This window comes from Pseudorca crassidens, chromosome 19 (genome assembly GCF_039906515.1).
Source record: "Pseudorca crassidens isolate mPseCra1 chromosome 19, mPseCra1.hap1, whole genome shotgun sequence".
Lineage (NCBI taxonomy): Eukaryota > Metazoa > Chordata > Mammalia > Artiodactyla > Delphinidae > Pseudorca > Pseudorca crassidens.
In genome coordinates this window covers 18858528-18882683 of record NC_090314.1, presented here as the reverse complement: position 1 = coordinate 18882683, position 24156 = coordinate 18858528, and the positions used below count along the sequence as shown (strand labels likewise).

The following is a 24156-nucleotide window of genomic DNA, read 5'->3' as shown; positions in this document are numbered from 1 at the left end:
CACATGAGATAGAAAATAAGTATACCAATAAATATAATCCCAAGTAATGATAAATTCTATGAAGAAAAAAATTAAACCAGGTTAGGGATAGAGAATGATGATGGAGCAGAGCAGTGCTAAAGGACTCTTTGAAGGGATAACATTTGAGGAGTGACCCAAGTGAAATGAGGGAGCAAGATACCGGGAAGAAGTATTCCAGGAAAAGGGACAACCAGAAGGTGCCTGGACGGAGGTGAGGCCAGCAGCATACCTGGGACAAAAGGGACAACCAGCATAACAAAGCCCTTTGAGGCAGGAACAAGTGTGGCGTGTTGGAGGCATGGCTTGATTAAGGAAGAGTATGTAAGAGATGAGGTCAGAGAGAAAGAGCCTGACCATGGAGACCTGATAAGGACTTTGGATTTTATTCTATCCAAAGTGTGATGGAAAGCTCTCTGTTTTTGAGCAAGGGTTTTGAGCAAGGGAGTGTTAAGATTTTGATTGATCACATTTTAAAAGATCACCCTAACTATTGTGTATCTTTGTAAATAATTCATGCACCTGACCAAAAATGAAATCATTTCCTTTATGCTCTATCTACCAAGAATTGTTAACTGATACATTAGAAACTATATATGCTCTGATCAACATTTAAATCTATTTCTCTGCTATACATTCAGTCTTTTTGTTTAAGTTTACATCTTTTAAAATTGATCCTGGTGATAAAAAATTATCATAAATAATCTAATGTTGGATACTATTGATAGTATTCACTTTACTATTCAATTTCTTTAGAAGGTAGAGCTTAACAGACTTACCTGTAAGATGATATGTCATATCTGGACATAAGCTGCCATACAGAAAAGCTTAAGTAAAAATTAAGATGTTCAAATACTATATATTGAACAAGGATCTTGGGTTGCTGCTGAAAAGAATGTACAAAGGAAAGTGTGAAGCAACTGAAACGGGATTCAAATATCTCATTTTCTAGAGAGATAGCATAGGTCTTGAGTTTGCCAGTCTCATGTAGCCACTGAAGTCTCCTTCACATCTATCAGTCATCAGTGTATTTTGGAGTGAGAAATCAAGATCTAAAATGAAAAAACAGTCTAACTTCTAAATGGAAGTAGATATTTTCTGTAGCATTTTCTCCTTTATCTTCGAGAAATAAATACCCTATGTACTGTAGTACCAGCAGACTTCATAAAAATGTTTCTCATCCGTAGGTCTGACACATTTTAGACAACTTTCTCAATATTTCCATTTGTTTTCATGAGCCAGTCATTTCCTTCGGCCTTTAGTGTAGTTGTTAGAGGTCCAAAAGTATCGCCAACACACTTTTCCCAAAGAGCTTTTATATAGAGATCTTTTATTCTGTGCAAAACAAGCTACTTGAGAATCTCTATTATCCTGGAGGGCAGTGATACTGATGGCTACCCCATAGCTTAGTTAAGTGCAGAAAATAGTGCTTTGTATTTGGCAACCCCAGAACCAGGAAAATAAGTATCCACTGGATAAGAATTTTCCATCCTGGAGGAATTAGAATGAAATGTTATTGCTAATTGGGTTATGAAATTAGAACAATCATAGCACTAAAGAAAATTGTTAAGGTAGTTTGCTACCTACAAAGACTTGTTTGTGAGAAGACCATTTTTATTGCTCTCCTTTATTGTGCACAGCTAATTAGGTGTGGCCTTATGCGGTGTCATAGTTTTCTAAATCACACGGTTTTTCGCCAGTGTAAGAGATTTCTAGCATAACCAGATGTAAAGGGTCTGCACTGGCCCAAACTTAGCTTTTATTTCAGGTGTGAATGTTCTGAGTATTTACTAAATCACAGCTGCCTGGTTTGGATTAGCTCCTCGATGAGCCTGAATCCGTTTGAAGCATCAGAATCCATTGATTAACTGTTCGAACAGAATAGTCATTAGCCGTCACTGAGAGTGCAGTTTGTTTCTACAAGGATCATAGAGGCTGCGGTATCAAGACATGGGGCAGGCAGATGCAGACCCTAAATTACTATAGCCTTAGAATGCCATGCTTCCCAAAACTATTTTCTCTATTTGTATCTTACAGATTCTTAATAAACATTTATCTGTTTGTTTGTTTGTTTGTTTGTTTTTAAAAAGGCCAGAAGGTGAAAGTAGAGGCTCCTACCAGTTAATCTGGAAGTTGCCTTAATATTTTTTTCCCCCAAATTTGGTCCTCATCTCTAACGCTGTGATTTAAGAGTAATGAAATGTTGTTTCCATGAGCTTACTGTCCATCTGTACTTCATGTTTCCTCGTAGTTGGATTTGATCACAGATCTCTTGGGCACACCATCACTGGAAGCAATGAGGACAGCTTGTGAAGGTGCTAAGGCACACATACTCAGGGGTCCTCATAAACAGGTAAGAGGAGAGAAGGGCTCTGTATTTGGTAACCATCTGTTTGGGCAGAGTTTTCTTCCAACAGAATAATGAAATGAGAATTTTTAAACAAAAGCATTACTTGTAGGTTTTCTTAATTTTTTTATGTCATGGCCATAAGTAAGAAAATGTTAAAATATTTGTCAAACCCAATAGAATATAGTAATTCCCAATGCTATAGGAAAAAGTAAATATTTTTGTAGCACCTTTGCTAATAAATGACCCCTGGCTTTTGTCTCCTGGCTTTTGATGTGTCCGGGAAAAGTTACTGGGGGTGGAGCTTTGACCTCAGTACCATAACCTAGTGCATGTATACTCAAGATATACTTTCCACATACTGAGCCGAAATACCTGGTATCTCTCATTCCAGCCAGGAATGTGAAGCTGTTTCTATTGCCCTCTTGCCACTAACACAGAATCAGATGTGAATGTTGTTAGAAAAGAAGTATGAAGAGAGATTGCCAGATTTGCACTGATCAATATTACTTGCAACCAGCCAAGTCACTGCTGAGAAAGACAAGATGGTTATTATCTCCACCCTGTCGATTTAGCAGCATTTTTTAGAAGCACTTTCCTAATCTCCTTTGGACAAAACAGCTTAATGATGTGAAGAGTGAGTAAGGGGAATACTTTTCCTAGGAACAACAAACCGAAACAGAAGAGAGAAGGCTTGAACAGGAAGACTCGGCAACTGATTTTCCTGGGCTTTGCCTTGCTTTCTTTTAAACTGGGCATTTAGATGATCTGATTGATCATTAGAAGATCTGGTTGATCTAATTGATAGACCAAATGACAGACTGAGTTTGACAGTCCTCTCAATTACCTGCCAGACATTTGGTCAAGGCCTTACCTTTCCCTTGTGGTTCCCTCTCTGTGATTCTAGTGACTCCAGAGCTTCCATTTTGACAGGCAAAAAGGGCAATGGGTAAAGTGTGTTATCTTCTAAAGCCAGCCTGAACTAGTAAATGTAGATTTACTACTAGAGATGTAGGTGCTGGTATTTTAAATAGCCCCCTGCTGGTTACATCCTTCTGTTGCATTTAGTTTAGAAGTATAGAATCATTTGGGCCCTAACTCCCTTAGAAGAGCACAGTAAGTCTTAACCTAGAGGAAGGTTCTATATAAATAGAAAGAACTAACAAGATCTGTTATGTTCAGTTTACTGGCCAGTATCAGGAATATTAAACTAATTTATCAATACCTGGCGCATATACCTTCAAAGCAATTTTTTAAAATTTTGTATATATGCAAGTAATATGTGAGTACATGTAAAATAAAAATTCTACAGAGAGTTAGTCATCCATAGCTACCCCCACGCCATCCTAGTCTCTTCTGGATTAATTTTAGAATATCTTTCCAGACATATTTTTCTATGCATTTATTTACATAATTTGTACAAACAGAAATATGTACTATTATTTGTTGGGACTTTTTAAAAAATATACATATACAGGAGAACCTTATTGGCTATCTTCTTAAAGTCACAGATTACTGCCTCAAATTAATATACTTGTGTTGGTTTATTAATATACATATTTGCATGTGGCATCAGTCAGGACTCTTTCCACTGAGACAGTTAAAACTGACTTAAGCAAAAAAGGGAACTTACTGGCTCATATAACTGAAAAGTCTTGAGCTACCACTGACTTCAGGCTCTGCTGGATTCAGGTAGTCAAGTGATATTTCATGCCAGGAATCTGACTCTTCTGTTCTGTTTTCCTATGTGGTGGCTTCATTTTCAGACAGGCTTTCCCCCATGTGTTTGCAAAAATGGAACCAGTAGTCTAGCCCTGCGTTCTATTAGCATATCAATCCTCAGGAAAGAGCTTTCCCAAATAGGTCCATAAAAATATTTGGAAGGTCTCTGATTCCATTAGGAATGTATTTGGTTATGAGTAATAGAAAACCTTGCTTACAGTGGTTTAAAGAAATAGAAGTTTATTTTTTTCCTCATATCATGAAGTCTCAGAGGTAGGCAGTCTGGTGATGGCATAGCAGCTCAATTATGTCATAGAGGATTTAATTTTTTTCTTTCTCTCTGCTTTTGCCATCTTTAGAATATTGACTTCATAGTCTCTTGCCTATTGCCTCATGGTCACAAAATGACTGTAGCTTGTCCAGAAATCATCCATATTCAAAGGGAAAAAATGGAGGAAAGAGGGAGCGCTAGCACTATCTGTTCCTTTTATCAGGAAAGCAAAAGTTTTCCCAGAAGCCTGCCTAGCAAACCTTTGCTTATATGTCATTGTCCAGAACTATGTGATATGTGGCCTCCGAGATGGCAAGAGAAGCTAAAAAAAAAATGGGTCTTTTCTATCCCAGTTAATAAAGGTAGATAAGGATAAAAGGATTGGAGGTGTGTGTTAGCTTATCCATTCCATTGTATGTTCCTGACCTGTATTAACTGTGTGCCCATCCTGGAACCAGTCGTGGTGCTCAGGGGAATATACCATATGATTGGCCAGGCCTGGGTCAAGTGCCCATCCTTGGAGTTCAGAGATTGAAATCAAGCCCAGCCAAACCACTTGATCTGAGAGTGAAAAAGGGAGTGGTTCCCTTAAAGTCAGGAAACGGGGGGCAGACAAGAACACTATGTGGCATTTTTAACTTACTGTCTCTTTTCCACAACTCAAAATCTTAGCTGCCATGGCCCAGGGACCTATTAAGGGCAGATACTTGTTGAGGCACCGCCGTTTTGGTAGGATTGAAAAGTCTCTTAAGAGCCCTTAGTCCCTTTGTTCATCTCTTACAAGGTTTAGATCTTCATCATTCCTCAGATTGTTCTCAGCTAATTGTGTCAGAAATAGGTAAAGTATTTTCACTGAGGTGAAAATGGTCCTGTCCCCTGACAGGGACCTTATCTTACAGTTAAGAGACTCAGAGTATGGTAGAGAGTTCATTCAATTCAAACTTCTTATGTTTCAATTGGGGGTTTCTTTTATATAATCCCAAGAATGCTTACTAGAGTGCACTGTGCATGGTGCAACTCAACGCTGCTGACTGAGGAGCTCAGCTTCTCTGCTGCCGGGTGAAGACTGTCAGCAATATCTAACAGGCCCTGTGCAGCCTGGCCGGTGCTGCCGGGGCGACCACACCCTGCAGTTGGCTCACGATGACTGTGGCATATACCATCTAGGGCCTCTTGCCCGGGCATAATGGCTGGTAAATTAGAGGGGAAGAAAATGGAATTAGAAATGCAGCATTTCTAGTATTGCATCTTTCCTGTGGAGCCAATGCTAAATTATTAACAGGTGTCATTCTAGAGAGGTACTGGCATGACTGAACTGACTGTTTTTCTCTGTCCCTCTTTTTAACTTGCATATATAATATAAACACAGGAAAGGAGAAAGCATATCAGATGACTGTTTAGGCTGAAATGAAACTTAGGCTTATTTTTAGTGTATTTGTTGGGGTATACTTCTGTAAAGAAAGATAATATTGGGGGGGTGGATTTTAAAAATTTCAGGTAGCCTTAAACATCCACTCTTGATTTTCACAAGCTCCCCATCCCATACCCAGTTGTCTTTGAGTCGTAAATTTTGCCTTCTAATTTGTCTTATATCCTCTATTCAGTGGCCTCTGGAACTGTTTGTTTATGTGTTTTCCTTGCCCACAGAGAGGTGTTATTCATCTTTGTTGTCCCAGCACCTAGCTCAGGGTCTGGCACTTGGTGGATGTTAGATGATCAGCAGTGGTGGTGGTAGGTAAGCAGGTCTGTACTTGTGCAGTCTAATGGATGAGAAAGCTAAGGTTCAAGGGACTTATCTGAGTCTAGTGATGGCAGAGTTAGAATTTGAAGCCGCGTCTTCTAGTACTCATTCTAGTGTTCCCTTCCCTATAACCTGCCTGCACCACAAAAATGGGATGAGGGGTAGATTCACTTTGAGAGTGGAAAGAAAAGAATTGCTTATGGAGAGACATTTTGGTCAGTAAAAACTGACTGGAATTTGGCTGCCATCCTGCACAAGCCAGTGAAAAAAAGCACAGCTATTCACAGTCAAACCAAGAATCGGAATCTTTTAAGAATATCAAATTACTTCATTTTACACAATAAAAAAGTTCTTATGGAAAATATATGTAAATTGTAAGTTAAAACCTCTCCCCACGCTCTCCACAATCCCCCCCTCCTTTATCTTGACTAATACAAATAATTTCAGAGCTGTCATAGATTTACATATTTTTAGCAGGAAAACATGTAAATGCATCAAGGAGTAGTAAATTGGTCTACAAATATATATATATGGATTTTAGGGGTTTTTGTTTTTGGTCGCACCCCACAGCACGTGGGATCTTAATTCCCCAACCAGGGATCGAACCTGTGTCCCCTGCAGTGGAAGTGTGGAATCCTAACCACTGGACTGCCAGGAAATTCCCATCTACAAATATTTAAATGCCAACTATATATGGGTTCTGTGCACATAATGCTTTTTACCTATAGTAATCCTATCAAGTGTCATGCAATTTTAGAACTAAAGTAAACTTCAGTGATCATTTAGTCCAACCTCCTCATTTTATACTTAAGGATACTGAGATTCAGGATGTTGATTTATCTAATTAGTTAGTAAACTAGAACCCCCATCTCATCTCCTGTTACTCTTGATCCTGAAGAAAACATCTGTATGGTGAATAATTACCTCCTGATGATTCTGAGGTGTCTTGTTGTTCTTGTAGAATTTTCCTCTACGGCTTAACTGAGGGAAGGAGGCAGATATGTAAAATACTTGATGTTAGTGGTTATCATAGTAGGATTCTAGGCCCGTGATTGAGATATAAGGAGACCTTTTAGTGTTACTTGCGTGAGAGACAGTGCAGTGATGCCATTCACCTGCTCCATCCCCTGACCCTCCAAGCAGCGAAATAAAAGCTTTATAAGTTCTGTGGCTTCTCAGGTCATTAGAGTCGTCTCCCTGCCTCAGTGCAAGAGGGTTAGATATAGGCATGTGGATATGCCTGCCACTTAAAAAAGACAGTTATTGAGTGAGTAATCAGTGCTAAAGTGGTGTCATCCTTTCTTAGAAGATTCTGTAAATTCCTGAGTGTCCTAAGGCTCCTTTAGTGTTTTAGCAAGGTAATGTTGCCGTAAGACATAGTTCACATGCCTGCTTTGCGCAGTTTACTTGCATGTAGCCAAGGTTTTAAATCTTCTTTTCTCCCATCCTTGGGCGTGTTTGGTCTTCCCTTCTTGCCAAAGCGTGTATGATATAAGGCTAACAGGAGCTCCGTATTTTCAGGATTAGCTTTCATTTTTCATAGGCTCTTCTGTGCTCTGACCTACAATGGGTAATCATTGCAATATAAAATATGCCACTGAAAGTCAGTGACAGTTGTTGCTTTTGAAGACTGGTTAATGAGGGGAATACTCATTTCCTTTGAGTCGAGACTCATGTGCACTCACCTTTTGAGCTGGGTACTTACCTTGTCATAAATTGGCTGTATTCCATATCTACTTACACAAACACTCACTTGCATATTTGAATTCTTTATTTTTTCACAGCCATCTCTTCCTGTACTTTATACCCTGTCTAGCCAGGCTACACATGAAGCTGTTCATCTCCTTTGCAGGATGTTGGTCTTTGATCCAGTAAGTAGTGTTTGTTTTTATATTTTTTTTAATGAATTAAAAATATGTGTTCTAAGAAAAACATCCTGGCTTTGAATAGATGGGCAATGTAAATAATGACTTTTTTTTTTTTAATAATGACTTTTTAAAAGATAAACTTCAGCCCCCAGTTCCATGTGTATCATGCTCACCCATCACACAGAAGTTTGAGTATTAACACATAAGAGTCTAGGTGAAGAGAGATAAGGAACGGTACCATCCTTATTTATCTCGATATTTGTAAAAGGAGTTTGACACCAATTCGAATTAGGAAAAAAAATTTTTTTAACATTATTTGAAAAAAATCTGCCCATTGTATTGCGTAAGGAAATATTTACTCTGGGTTGTTGAAATGGTGGCTTTTCCAAATGCCATTTCTAGACTTGACTCTTCTGGGGCAAAGTTCAGCTCTTCGTTTATTCATTTGTCCAAAGAATATTCATTATTCGCATCTGTGCCAATAACTGTTGTCAAAGAAGACTAAAAAACGGAAGCATTTAGGAAAGAAAATTTTACTTGCCGAGAGTACATGGAAGTCACCAAATACAAAATACAACAGATATTTAAAGGGGAAAAATACCCACAAAATTACCAGTTAAGTTTACATTGGTTTGTTCATGATGAGAAAACAGCAACTTTCTCACATGATTATTAAATCCACAGAAGTCAGAACTATCTTCAGATGTCAGCATAACAAAGATGAGGGATAAAAATGTTTTGTTAGGAAGTCCAGGTTTGTGGGAAACAGGGTTCTGTTATTTGGGGGACCAGAACCGATCAGAGTGATCAAGTTATTTTTATTACATCTCAGGGTGCAAAGTGGATTTTTTGTTTGGTTGGTGTTTTTGTTTTCCTTTTGTTTGTTTACTTTGGCATGTGAGTGAGGTACTTAGTGATATGGGAAGCAAGACAAAGTGGCAGTTCTTGTTCCCACAGTCTCTCCTTGTGGTCAAGTTCCTGCCATTAAAGACAGTTTCAGCCACATAATTTGCTGGATGAGCTAGTGGTTTAGTGTCATTAGTTTGATATTTTATTTCACAAGTTTATCTGCGTAGCTAACAGGAGATGTTGATTAATACATAGAGACCTTTTGTATGGTTAACAAAACTAGAGGCACATGAACTTCAGGTTTCAGAGGTAATTTCTGTCTGCCCATTAAGGATTTTCTAAAGTCCCTGAGGTTAAATTTACTTTTCTGTGTCAGAAGTATGTTATTTTCTTTATTAGTTCCACTTAGATTAAGAACGAGGAACTGTGTAATTCACCTGTACCAGGTTTTTCCCGCAGTACTTACAGCTGTTGGGTATTCTCTTTCTCTGAGATCCCATGTTTATTTATGATCCTGACCTGCCAGGAGCTCATGGCTGGAACTCTAAGGCTGGAATTTCCTGAACTGTACAGCGGATACCACGCATATTTCCTGGGAGGCCTTTTAGACATCAGTTCTACATGTGAAATGTAGTCCTTATTCCTTAACAGTGGGATTGTCACACCTAATTAAATGAAACCTTTGGTGTGGTCATAGTTACAGATTAGATTTATCTATAAGAAGGAGATATGATTTATCTGGAATTTTTTTCTGACATATGCTTACTGAATTTAGTTTATGATTGATATTAAGGATTCTTTTTCTAGTTCTGAGGGTTCATTTAGAAATAGATACCTTTTTTTTTTTTTTTTTTTTTTTTTGGTGGTACGCGGGCCTCTCACTGTTGTGGCCCCTCCCGTTGCGGAGCACAGGCTCCGGATGCGCAGGCTCAGCGGCCATGGCTCACAGGCCCAGCCGCTCAGCGGCATGTGGGATCTTCCCGGACCGGGGCACGAACCCGTGTCCCCTGCATCGGCAGGCGGACTCTCAACCACTGCGCCACCAGCGAAGCCCTAGATACCATTTTTAAAGAATGTTTCATTCTGGTTTTAACCTGTTAAATTTGAGGGTTAGTGATACATTAAGAAGAAAGAAATGAGGGTTTTATTACCTCAAAATAGTGATGACATTAAACAAATCTCCAGAGACCGTAATTTATGTAAAGGCAGTAAACAGTTACAAGCAATATTTTTAAAGCACAACAATAATTATTAGGAATTTAGACAACTATTTACTTTTTTCTCGACAAACAAAAAAACACTGTTATCTTGCATACACATCTTCCTATCATCACCCATTCTTTTACGTTCTTTAAAACAATACATATGTATTTTAACCCAAAGGTATTTGCACATCTTTTTTAACTGTTTATTGATGGCTACTCAATACTGTATTAATGAAGAGCCTAGGTATATTAAAATTATGTTGTCCGTATATCCAAAGACCATTTATTAACTCAAATTAATGTTAGTAAGGTCTTATTGTTAATTAAGAATTAGGAGATTGAAATTTTAGTTGACTCATTAAGTCTTTATGATTCGTAGCATACAAAAAACTAATTTCTTTTTAGAAACACATTACCTATTATGATTCATCTCATTTAGTTTAACACATAATTTGTAATTCCATAATCTTAGAGTAATATTAGTTTATCTGACCAGCAAAACCAGTAGGAAAAAAAATCAAATTCAGAATGATTAGGCTTTTTATGAGAAAACAAACCTAAAACTTATATAAATGAGAATATTGTATTAGCGTTATTTGTACAGGTGTTTTTAAATTTTTATAACTATTAACTCAGACTGATTTGTCCAAAGAGTCATCTTGTATACAATTATCTTATACAATTATATACCGGATATTAAAACTTCTAAGGTGTTTAAGAGAAACATTTTGCCTACTTTGTAATCTAGTAATCAAGTAATAGTATTATTTTAACTCCCAATTAAAGCTTTTTTTAATCTTTGAGTTATAACTTGAGCAAGCAAAAATTTCTAAAGAGCCAAAATATTTTATTCATAAGGAAGAAGAATGTTTTTACATCTTTCCATTGCTTTTTATATGTCTTTAATGTGTTGATACTGTTTCTAAAAGCCAGTTGCAATAGGAGTTTGCTCCATTTGATTTTAAGAGATCTCATAATATGATGTATTAACTCGCCTCAGAAGTATACGAAGTACATCCATTTATATTTGTAAAATGGAAAATTTTATCACTTATTCAGAACTAGAAGAGCCAATTTTGATAAAGTAACAAAATCTAGGATATAAACAAGTGAAGTGTCCATATCTATTACAAATGTTGATTACTTAAACAAGATGTAATTAAGACATAGAGGACATAATTATGCACCATCAATTCCTTCAAAAGAACATCACTATTAAATCTGAGAAATTTTGTGATTTTTTTTTCCTCAATTTAACAGGACAGTTTTTCTTTTCAGTGTTCATACCCCTTAAAAAACGAGTCTCCTTTCTTTAGCCGTGTTTCAGAAGTCCCAAAGAGACCTTAATTTGTTTAGAGAAATGAAAGTTGATCATTGCATGCTAGGGATTTGATTTACTTTTTGTTCAAAGGCTTCTCTTAGGTAAGACACTTTAGAGGACCCCATATTGGTGCACAAGGAACATTCAAACACAGAGCGTGCCATCCATAGTTAGGAAAACACCAAAATCTCTTCAGCTTTGCATCTGAAATTTCAGGAAATACCAGCGTTCCCAGACGAACAAAAAAGACTAACAGTGAAGCCAGATTCCATCTGCTGGTGGCAGCTGACAGGGGCCCAATTTCTGACATCTGCCACCTGACAGAAGTGACTTAATGGTCATATGATAAAATTAAAACCCAGATTCAATCACTGCTGCCACCAGTTTGGACACGATCAGCCATGTTCAGTCAGAAACAGAAATAGACTTGGCCAATAACCACATTTAGTGGGCAAAAGCCAAAGAGCTCAGTCCCACACGTGAGACTGGCCAGAGATGCTGAGGACTGAGAGGGGCCCAGACCCAGGCAGGGTGTTAGACCTTGATCCCAGTGGAACCTCTGGGAATAGTTGGACTCATTTAGGAAGAAAAGGAAAAGTTTAGTTGCTAACTGTGCTAGTGAGTCAGACTTCAGAAGGGCTGCATCACCAAATACAAAACATGACAAGTAGCAAAAGGAACAAAACCAGGATTGTGAAGCTTACATTCATCTCTTCATGGTGGATAAACAGCAGCTTTCTCTTGTTATTATCATATCCCAAAAGGTCATGACATGCCTTTTAACATTAGCATAGCAAAAAATCAGAGATAAGGTGTTTTTAGGGAATCCAGGTTTATGGGAAATATTTAACATTTTATTACTTGGGGGACCAGAACCAGTTGCGGTGATCCAGTTATTTTTGGTTTGAGTGCAGATGGTTTTCTTTTTTTTAGTTGTGTTATGTGAAGTGCTGGATCATATTATAAGCAGGGCAAAGTGTCAGTTTGTGTTCTACTCTCTACTATTGAGTCATCCTTAAATCAAAATCCACCTTCTCTCAGTAGTACTTACATACCCACTGAGCTAAAAGGAGGGACAGCTTTTTTCTTTTTTTCATGGAGAAATGAGTTTAAAAGTTTATGGTTTATGTAACCTGAAACTAGTATATTGTGTTCTGATCTGAAGCGCCAGAAAACCCCAGGCTGCTGACACTCACCCTGGGCTGGATATCAGAACATGGCATACAGGCCATTCATGAGCTGATGCCTACTCCAGCAGCTTTCAGAGAAGCTTTTGCCCAAGTTGATTTGGTATCCAAGAGGATAAAAGTTTCAAGGAGCTTTGTAAAATTGCCACCATGATCACATCTCTTCTAAATGCTGAGACATATTTAGAAAATATAACTGTTATTTTAAATGTAAATATATCCCTTCCAAAGCATTACATATTTGAATGTCATGATATTTGTCATTTTTGACCCTGCATATATCTGTTTCAAGGTAAGAACTTTCAGGATCTTAGCAGCGTCATTTCTAAGTGCTTTCCGGTAGCGTATGGTGGTTTATCACAGTAGTTTGTCTTAAGTCATATACTCCCTCTACTGCTATGTTACCCACCTCCAAATTCAATTACTGTCTCACCCTCACCGTCCGCAATTATCCCTTTACACAGGATGTTCCATAAGTTAAGTATAAGCCGTGTAAAGCAGTCACTGTGGCTCGTGAAAGATCCTGTGTGGACAGTCATGTTTATCTGCAGTGTTGATGTGCTGGTCTCTAAATTTGATTTCAGTCCAAAAGAATATCCGCTAAGGATGCCTTAGCCCACCCCTACCTAGATGAAGGGCGACTACGATATCACACGTGTATGTGTAAATGTTGCTTTTCCACCTCTACTGGAAGAGTTTATACCAGTGACTTTGAGCCCATCACCAATCCCAAGTTTGATGACACTTTTGAGAAGAACCTCAGTTCTGTCCGACAGGTTAAAGGTGAGTTTGCTTTTTTGGCCCTCCGCCAGGTGGGGTGACTGGTAACATTTTCTGCTATGTGGCTGTGTGGAAAGCTGAGCTCTGGATGGAGATCAAAGCTCCTTTATATGTTTGTTTTACAAACTTGCATACAGCTGTTTGTCCGGAGCACATATGCCAAGAAAGCTGTGTGTGTTATAAAAACACTGATTTTATATCCAGGGGAAGGTCCGGCAGAGGAATGAACATTTTGTTCTTGTTTTCAAAGCTGACTGACTTAGTGTGACTCAGTATATTTAATATGTATTCACTCAGTGTGATTTCATGGAATGATACATATTGGACTTTTTTATATAACATGCAAAGTTTTTAAAAGGATAAACATCCACTGAGGGAATCATTCCTTGGATGATGACAAGAAGGGGATTTCTGATAGTCTGCTCATAAAATTTCCTGACACGATCTACTGGGGGGGCGGGTAAAGACATCCAGAATTCTGAGTGGTTCTAAGTGTTGCTCCAGGACATTTTAGAAGAGAGTCGTCCCCAAAGTGACCAGCCTGAAACTATGTACCTAAATACCAACTGAGGTTTTTTAAGTGATTTTCAAAAAGGCAATAATTACCAGCAATTTAGAAGAGTTCATTTATAATGCCAACCCAGTGGAGTCACTCTCAAATTTATAGACCATTTTACACCTTCCACTCATGGGGTTTCCAACCCCCGTAATGGCAAAATGGGGGGTTTTGCCTACGTTTAGCAGCACCTGTCATTTTGGTTTCAGAAAAGTTCCACTGGATTCTGCCTGATAGATGACATGTGTGTTTAACTAAACCACTAGGAAATGCCGTTCAGATGCTGACTAGAGTTAACCTGAGAATCCACTGCTCCCAGGCCTGCAAATTGGCGTGGGTTGTATGATATTTGTTTTCTCCACAGAAATTATTCATCAGTTCATTTTGGAACAGCAGAAAGGAAACAGAGTGCCTCTCTGCATCAACCCTCAGTCTGCTGCTTTTAAGAGCTTTATTAGGTAACTATATGGATGTAATTCTGACTTTCTTGTTAGAATTAAAAGGATGCCATTGTGAGTTTCTCATTCAGCATATTTCTGGTTTTATTTAGATTAGATAACAGATAAAAGGTCCAACAGAAAGTTTCTGTTGTGAGTTCTGGCTTAGTCAAAAGCATGTTAAAAATGTAAGCATTTGTTGTTACACTAGCTCCAGTTCACTGTGGCTGCCTTGGCAGTTCCCCAGATGCCCATTACTCTGCCTGGTCAAGTACGTGGGGATCTTCCTTTGCCAGCAGCGCGGCAGCCACTGTCCTGGCGTTGCACATGGTCCTCTCAGTTCCCACTGCCATCCCCACCACCTTAATAATAACCGCAAGCAAGAAAATTCTGTTTTATAAGTGGACTGCTGGTGTATCCTGTTTAAAGAGAAACCAACAGTCTTACTGGTTATAGAGCTATAAGCCTCCTTCAGAACCTAGAAAGCGTCATTCTCTTGATCTCTCTTTGTCCTTACCTTCTCCATCTCTTTTTCCCTAACTCCTTGTATCAATCAAGGTCCAGTCAGGAGAAAGAAACCACACCCAGTAATATGAACAGGGAAAATTTAATAACAAGCATTAACTAGGAAAAGATGGTTAACTACTAAAAGGCATGCAAGAGGATTCTGAAGAGTCTGAAGTAGCAAATGCGGAAAGCAAGTACTCCCTCTGGACTGAGGGAGAGTGAACAAGGGAGAAGTTGAGAACTTAGAGGAAGCCCCTCTACCCAAGGCTAATAAGATTTGGACCTCTTTGGAGAGGAGCCACAGGAACACAGCATGATGGTGAAGAAACTTTACAAAAGGGGTGAGCAGAGCTGATCCATCAAAGAGCCTGCTAGGTGGAGAGAAACTTGCCAGAAAGTTTGGGTAGACCAAAGCTGGGCCTTCCAAGGGAAAAAAAAAAAGAGGCCTTGCAATGCCCTTTCAGCGCCCTCTGTTGACAAAGATTATCATTGGGCCTGTGGCGAAGGAAAAAGGTGAACAGGGTCTGGCTCAGGTATCGCGGAGCAGCACGAAGGGAGGCTTTGATCTGAGAGGCCACACGCTTCCTGCCTTCCTGCCTTTCCTTTTTCCCTCTCCTCCTTGCTTGTCTTTCCCTTCCCTTCACTTTCCTTTTAATTGGCCTTGATATAGTGTTGAAGCTGATTGAATTTATTGAACCAAGGTCAAGAATTTTTGTTTGTAATTTTTAAAATCAGGGGACTTTCATTCCTTCCATGTATTTTTCTGTAGAAAGAAGGAATTAAGTTGCCTTTTTACTTCCCTGTGGTTTAAAATTACTTTGTTTTAATATTTTTCCCTAAGAGTCAATTAGGTGTTTTAATACCTTTCAGGTGCAAGTTATTCATTATCCTGGGCCCCCAGGAAGCAAAGTGACACACATCCCCCTCAAGTCTATAATCTTGGCAACATTAGACAGACATGTGAAATAACTGATAAAACAGATCTGTGGATAACAAGTGCTAAATGATTATCAATTAAAACTTGATAAAAGAATGCTTATGAGGCTCATTCAAAATAGGTCCCCACTTAAAATCACCTTATTTTGAGAAGCTACTTTTAAATGGATAATTCTGTATCCTTTAAGGTTATGTTCCCGACTGATTTATAAGCATTATTATTTATAATAGCTACCATTTATATTATGAAGTAAGCACTGTGAAAAACATACATTATCTCATTTATTCATCACAATATCCTATGAGGTGGATAGCATCCCTTTCCAGGAGAGGAAAGATGAAGGAATTTGCTCGGTGTCATACAACTAGTAAATGATGTGTTGCTTTCAAGCCCACTCATTAGCTACTGTACCATATCACCTCACTACAGATACAGATCCTTACATGAACAATTTGGAACAAATGCACCTTTAGAGAAGTGAAAAGAAACAAATAAAAATCCAGGAATGGACTTTACAATTTTTTTTTAAAGGAAGGGGGAAAACAGGCAGTAATGAATTGCCCTGTTGCCTTTTGTGGTGCTACAACCGGTTCACCGTGTCTCTCTTCTCTTCCAGTTCCACTGTTGCTCAGCCGTCTGAGATGCCCCCATCTCCTCTGGTGTGGGAGTGACGGTGGAAGATAATGTACTACTGAAGATGTAATGTAGCTTTCCACTGGAGTCTGGGATTTGCAATTCTGGAGGTTAATCATGCTTGTACTGTAATTTTACTAATGAAGTTTTAAATTAACAACCACTACTTGTATGATATGAATAATATTTAGAAATGTTACTAGACTTTTAATCTTGTAAAGTGGTTGTGCTTTTAGAAGAAAAATATTTTACCCAGAGTTGCACATGTTTTATGAATTTAGTGCAGCTGTTATGGCTCACCTCAGAACAAAAGAGAATTGAACCAAATTTGGGAGTTTGGGGTTTTGTGTTTTTTGTTTTGTTTTGTTTTTCTTTTTTAAAATGAAGTGAGATTGTACACACACACACACACACACACACACACACACAGGACAGTCATACATTTTGATATTTGAGCCATTCCTGAAAATTTGGGGTTCTCTAAAACGAAAGAATCTGGAAACCTTGCCTGCGACCAATCATGGAGCCACGTGAGCTGATCGTGGCTGCACCTCGGGAGGGGGGAGGGGGGAGGGGCATGCCACCTAATGATCAAGCCCTATAATTAGCTTCTCATTAGAGCCGTGACGGTGATGTGTGCTGTCTAAAATCCAATGTTGTTGGTAGAGAGAATGAATTTGTGACTAGGAGAGACTAAACTTTTGTTTTCCTTACCCAGTATAAATATATATATATATATTTAATCTATTTTTATTAGAAGTTTTTCTGCTCTTTCTTACATAAAAGAACCCCCAGCATGCATCTTTCATGTGTGTAAATAATTCATTTCTGGGCTAATTTCAAAAGAATCCCAACATTGCTGTATAGAGAGAGAACTAGCTTGCACATTTTAGGTCTGTGAAATTTTGTGAGACTTTTCCTGCACTGGACAGTAAAAAAAAATAAATAAAAGACAAAAACAAATTTAAAAAAAATTTAAGCCACAAAAAAAAAGGCACATAGGGAATTATGTCAAATGTGTTTGTGTCCTTAGGCAAAGCTGTGGGAGTCTTGAAATGTCACAGTAGTAAATAACTTATTACTTTTTGACAAATTCTTTTTTCTGTTGGAACACTGAATTCTTCTGTGCATATGTATATATGAATACAAATTGAAGGCCTCTACCTCCTGGAGTTATACAACTTGGCTTGTTTACCTCCACATGCTGATGATGACTATTTTTTTTTTTTTAAGTTCAATGTGGAGACTTGAAACTTGAATGTCCCTTCCAACTTTTATATTAAAAATAAAAAGACAAGAAAATTGAAGATCGTTTTTCACCTGTACAAGGAATACTAATGGATCGTCTTAAAATTGGTCTAGGAAAAACCTTGGTGTGTGTTATGGACAATTAACTGTTAAAGTTATTGTAAGTTATCTGTATTTAGCAGAGTATTTTCATCTTGAGTGATCTGAGCTGAATTTGAAGACTATTAATAAGTTATGTTTGGAAGTTTTAACTTCAATGAAGTAATTATTTGCTGTGAAAGAAACAAACATTGAATTACTAAACAAAGATGGTGCAATATCTTTGTTTTTTTTTTATGAGGCTCCTGAGAATCAACCCAACTGAAGCATTTCAATTCACTTGAATGAGAAACGTGTTTAGTATCAAAAGAGCCCAAGAAGACACTGGTGTGAAAGGTACAATCTCAGAGGTTGGTCAATTACCGTGGCACACTTACTGGTCACTTTGTACAATGTAGATTTGAAGTACAGTGGTGAAAACATTAAATGTGACATTTGAAAAAGAGGTGTCATCTGTTTTATTTCAACTCCTTTCCTTTATTTTCTCTTCAGTACAGCTTGTATCCTGAATTTGCAAAGTTTTGAGACATTACCTATTTATATTTCCATTTCAATCTTTGAGGTAATTAGTTGTGGGGTTTTTTTTAATCTTCTCAGACTTTAGATTGCCAAAAACATATTGGAAACTTAGTTAACTGATGTCAAAGATATTGTGGTTTAAATATATGCAATTTGATTTAGTCTTTCCAGACTTTATAGAGTCTAATCCAGTGGTTTTCAAACTTTTTTTAAGCAAAGAATCCTATTTTCATGTGAAATCAATATAATGGAGTCCATTATATTAAACAAAAGTGAGCTGCTCTGGATGCAGCAGACTGCTAAGGGGGCTTGACCCCTCCCTCCTCTTCCTTTCTGCCTCCTGCCCCTGGCATCCCAAAGGTACCTCCAGCTGAAGAAGCCCCAGCTGGGTGGTGTGACTAAGACCTGATACCAAACTGCCTAACTTCAGAATACTTTCCCTGAGACTAGATAAAACAGCATTACTCTTGGGGTTGTAGGTGGTGTGTGTACTTCTCCCTATCTTTTCCTGATTTAGCAAAATGAATGGATTTTTTTTTTTCTGACATGGGAGGAGTTGACTGTTATAACGCATATAAATCAATACGAATACAAGTATTAGTTTATTTTATCCAACAAACTTTTGAAAACCTACTAAGTGCAATAATCACTTATATGGAAGCCTTGTTAATATCAATAATGCTTAAGTAAGAAAACGTTTTCATCACGAGAGCATTAAGAAATAACTGCACGTATAACACTTTGAAACTAAACTTCTTCACAGATAAGTATTAGAGAAAACTTGCTGACCTGTTCCCACTAGAACCTGCTCACCTAACCAGGGGATTATTTCTTAATTTAAAATTATTGATAATCGCAAAAATGTGGAGTTTTCTACAGCCAGTAATCAGTATGAACAGGTAAGTCAGGGCTGTAAGCAGCTACAGTTTGTTTGCCATTTAAGTGTAAGAATCCAGAAGATGGAGATAATCTCTTGAGGTGGCTCATAAGATTTGGAGTTTTTATTTCATTTTTTCTCTATGGTTAAGTCATTTTAAATATTACTCTTATATTAAAATTAAAATACATTAAAGAAGACAATGCATCACTTGCATGGATTTTTAAATTAAGACAGCTTTGGGGGGTGCTGTTTTCTACTGTGTTCTAGTAACGTCTAGGCAGCATGGTAGTAAATAGACACGTTTAGAGTCTTCCCTGCAGTGACTCTCCACCCCTCCTTCCTTAAGTGGTCTTTCTTTGGCTTCTGAAACACACCTGTTTTTCTCTTTTAGGGGCTACAAGTCTCCCTTACAGGCTCCTTCCTCTGCTTAAACCTCCCATGTTTGTGTTCTCTGGGCTAGGGATCAATCCTGGGTTTTCATCCAACTCCAAAGCCAAGGGTTCTTGACTTGGCTACTTGGTAGAATCACCTGGAGAACTTTCAGAAATTTCAAGGCCACACCCCAGAATCTCTGGAGGCAAGGTCAGGCATCAGTTTTGTGCTGTGGTTTTGTTTGTTTGTTTGTTAAGTCCTCCAACTGATTCCAATGTGCAGCCGAGATCCACTGCTGGACACTCTCCTTGTGACCTCATCTACCCTCATGGCCTCGTTGACTGTAAGAGAATGACCCCAAATCTCTTACCTGTATACCCAGATTTTTCTACTAGGTGTCTGTTAGAAATTTCTACTTGGGTATCTTACAGGCACCTCAGCCATGTCAAAAATGAAATTAATAATGGTTTTCCCCCGACAATTTTATTATTATTAAATCATTCTCACTTCCCCACTAGCTCTTTTTTTCCCCTTCCTAGACGAGCAAAATAGTTGAGGTTTAACTATTTCATGAGGAATTGTGGAAGGGAAAGGACTGGGGACAAGGGGAGTAGAGTTGTACACTGAGCCAGGCTCCTCGTATTAGGTTAGGACCAGTGCCAGGGTGGTGCTCCTGGCAGCACAGCACCAGGCTTTTCTTTTTTGGCAGGTGAGATGGAAGAGAATGACTCCAGTTATAGTGCTCTATCTGCTGCGTACGCCTCACCCCTCGACTCTGGGCTTCGTCATCCACCCGCTTACATAAGCCCGAAATCAGGGTCTTCCTCACTCCCATCTCAGCTCCAGAATTCATGCACTTTTTACATTCCATTCTTTAATGTACTTTTATCTCAATGTTTTAAATGACACAGCATGAAGGAGAAAAAACAAAGTAAAAGTTTTCCAGTGAATAAGTTAAATGCTATTCAATCTTGTTTTCCATTTTGGAAATCAGGGCTGAATGGAAGAGACTGATACTACTCACTGATTTAACATCCAGTTTTTCCTCTCTCAGGTTTAAAATATTTTAAGAATCAAACACAAGTGATAACATTTTCCCCTGTTCTTGTGACTTTACCAATGAGTGAACAATGCCCAGATACTTGGAAAGAAGTAAATTACAACGTTTTCAGGTTGCTGTTGGTAGAATTTTTAACAAGCGGACCTTCTTGCTAAGAGGTCAGTGTTTATGCAAGGTAGCCGACTTCAGAGGTCTCTGAAACAGCAGTCGGTCTCCTGTCTCAGGGAAATGCTCAAAAGATCTCTAAGTAGTAAAGAAAGCTGGGTTTATTTTTACTTACGTTTTGATAATAATACTAATTTTCACAGCTCATCATCCTTACAGCCAACTATTTTTATCCATTTCTTAATTGCAGCAGTTATACCATGGTTTTTTTTAATGGACAGCTTTAGAGTTTTTGAGAACGCCTATCCTTGAGAAGAAAAATCTTGTAAACACAATACTGTGAGTTCCTTTTAAAAACTATATTGTGAAAAAATAAAAATAAAAACTATATTGTGGGGCTTCCCTGGTGGCGCAGTGGTTAAGAATCTGCCTGCCAATGCAGGAGACATGGGTTCGAGCCCTGGTCTGGGAAGATCCCACGTGCCACAGAGCAACTAAGCCCATGCACCACAACTACTGAGCCTGCGCTCTAGAGCCCGCGAGCCACAACTACTGAGCCCATGTGCCACAACTACTGAAGCCCGGGCGCCTAGAGCCCGTGCTCCGCAACAAGAGAAGCCCCCGCAGTGAGAAGCCCACGCACCACACGAAGAGTAGCCCCTGCTCACCGCAACTGGAGAAAGCCCCTGTGCAGCAACAAAGACCCAACACAGCCAAAATAAAAATAGACAACAACAAAAAAAACTAAATTGTGTATGTATTAGTAATACATTCACATGGTACAACCTGAAAAGGAAGTCGTTCTCCCTAGAGGTGCAAACCACTGTTTCCAGTTTCTGGGGATCATTCCAGAGATACTCTGCACAATCAAGCTTATATAATTTTATAGGAATGACAGCACACTAGGAACACTCCTGTGTCTTGCCCTCTTCTCTCCACTTGACCAATGTGGAAGGTTGTTCCACGTGAACACAGAGCTAAAGCTTTTAATTTCAGCCACTTCCTTATTACGAAGGCAAACGATGAACGACTTGAATCTATTACCTCTTATCTATGTTTTTATACTTCGGCGTGACATTTTTTTCCACGAAGAAAAGTAATTCAAGGTGGAGCCAACTAACCAGTCTTCCCCCAGGTAAGCCATTGCTCATATCTGTAGTATTACATATTTTCTAAATCATTTTTCAGTTCACTACAATTTTTTTTAAAGACAAGTTATTCAAACCACATTGTTAAAAAACTAACCATTTTTTCCATCCCACTAGACACACTGAAAAAATTCAAGAGGCATTTAGCTATACAAGCTTCCTAACTTTTCCCAGATTCAGATGTGGCCCTGTCTAGTCATTTGTGTACCCTTTTTCATTCTATACTGTTTACCAAAACTCATCATTCAATTATTTTACCAACAAGGGCCTTAAAAGTTAACGTCTTCATATACATCATCATACAGATTGCAAGTAAAGACCAATAGAATGACCAAATCATTAATGTCCATGCTTTTTCATCTATCAAGAAACAGGTTAAGCTGAGTTTTGCAACCAGTTGTGTACATGTATCTTTTTGAGTACAGCAAAAATATTTGAACTCTTACTTCCAGCAACAGGAATGATTAGATATTCTAAAAAACAAACTCTATATGGAAAACAGTATGAAGGTTCCTTAAAAAACTAAAAATAGTTACCCTATGATCCAGCACTCCCACTCCTGGGCATATATCCAGAAAAGACGAAAGATCTAATTCAAAAAAATACATGCACCCCAATGTTCACAGCGGCACTATTTACAATAGCCAAGACATGGAAGCCACCTAAGTGTCCATCAACAGATGAATGGATAAAGAAGATGTGGTATATGTATACAACAGAATATTACTCAGCCATAAAAAAGAATGAAATTCCATTTGCAGCAACATGGATAGACCTGCAGATTATCATACAGTGAAGTAAGTCAGAGAAAGACAAATTCATGATATCACTTACATGTGGAATCTAAAAAAAGTACAAATGAACTTATTTACAAAACAACAGGTTCACAAACAGAAAACAAACGGTAAGGGAAATGGTGGGGGAGGGATAAATTGGGAGTATGGGATTAACAGGTGCACACTACCATATATAAAATAGATAAACAAGTGTTTACTGTGTAGCACAGGGAACTATATTCAATATCTTCTAATAAATTAATGGAAGGAAAAATTTAAAGAATATATATATACACATACATATATACACACATACATATATGTGTGTGTGTGTGTGTGTATGTTTGTCTGTTACTGCCTCAGCTCCTGGTGGGAAAAAAAGTCCTCCACAAGAATTTTAAAACCACAAGTATGCCCTAACATGTCATTAGACTTCAGACTTATGCTACCATCAAGGTTTAAGAAACTCAAAACAAGGTATTAACTTAAAGTGGCCCTCAGTTGGTAGTGCCCTGGGGTGTCTGGCAAAAGCAAACACAGATGCTCCTTTGAGGGGAATGCATCCTTAACTGGGGCCCCAGAGGATTCTGGTAGATAAAGCCCACCCAAATATGAACTCACAGTCCAAATTACAAAGCACAGGGAGATAAGCCACTATACTAAGAGACAATTACAAAGTAATTACCAAGTACTTCAGATATTGGAAGTATTGGATACAGAATACGAAATGATTATGCTTAAGAATATTTAGAAAAATGAAGGTATCCAAACGCCAAGCAAGGACTAAAAGTCTTTGAAATATGACCAGGCATATTTGAAAAGTAATCAACTCACACAAATAAAATTTTAAAAAGTCACTGAAAGTAAAAATAAGCAGAACATTGAACACAGCCAAAGAAAAACTAAAACTTGTAAAAACTTACCCAATATACACTGCCTCATATACAGCAGAAATAACACAAATGCACAGAAAATAATAAAATATTGAGACTTGGGGGATAGAGTGAAAAAAATTGAATCTATATAAAATTGGAGTTCCAAAGATAAAAGGATACGAGAGGGGCAATATTAAATAATAGCTGAGCTTTTCTTAGATTTGATCATAGTTAGGAATAGGAATCGTTGAATTTAGGAAGCACAACAAATCATAAGCAGGATAGACAACTTAGTGAAACTGCAGAATGACAAAGAGGAGGTCCTAAATGTAACAAAAAATTGCCTAAAAAGAATAACAGTGAAACTTGCCTTCTCAACAGCAAAAACTGAAGCTAGAAGATAACCAAATAATATAGCCAAAGTTCTGATAGAAAATTCACCTAGAATTATAAACTAACATTTAGTGTAAAAACATAAAGATCTTTTGAGAAAACCAATTGTTTACTATCAACAGATCCTCACCAAAGGCAATCCTAAAGGCTATACTTCAAGAAGACAGGATAATTACAAGCAGATTTCCAATACAAGAATGAACAAAGAAACTGGTGAACATGTGGGGGAAACTAAGCAAACAAAGACTGCATAAAGCAAAAATAATGTCTAGTTGGGAGGGGGATAAAATTAATTACACAAG

General features: G+C 38.1%; 1 protein-coding gene across 2 annotated transcripts in view; it reads left to right on the top strand.

Annotated features, from left to right (window-relative positions):
- Positions 1-18169, top strand: part of NLK (nemo like kinase) — a 147010-nt gene extending 128841 nt beyond the window's left edge. Inside the window, exons 7-12 of one of the 2 annotated variants that reach the window (XR_010937577.1) lie at positions 2270-2371; positions 7884-7970; positions 13114-13312; positions 14230-14323; positions 16363-16489; positions 17613-18169. Coding sequence is in view for 1 of the 2 variants with exons in the window: in XM_067716311.1 (XP_067572412.1) it covers positions 2270-2371; positions 7884-7970; positions 13114-13312; positions 14230-14323; positions 16363-16417 (537 nt within the window). In the remaining variant the exon portion in view is untranslated. Of the gene's footprint in view, positions 1-2269; positions 2372-7883; positions 7971-13113; positions 13313-14229; positions 14324-16362 lie in introns of both variants that reach the window. The other variant, XM_067716311.1, reaches the window with a different exon arrangement.
- Positions 18170-24156: the final 5987 nt, after the last annotated feature.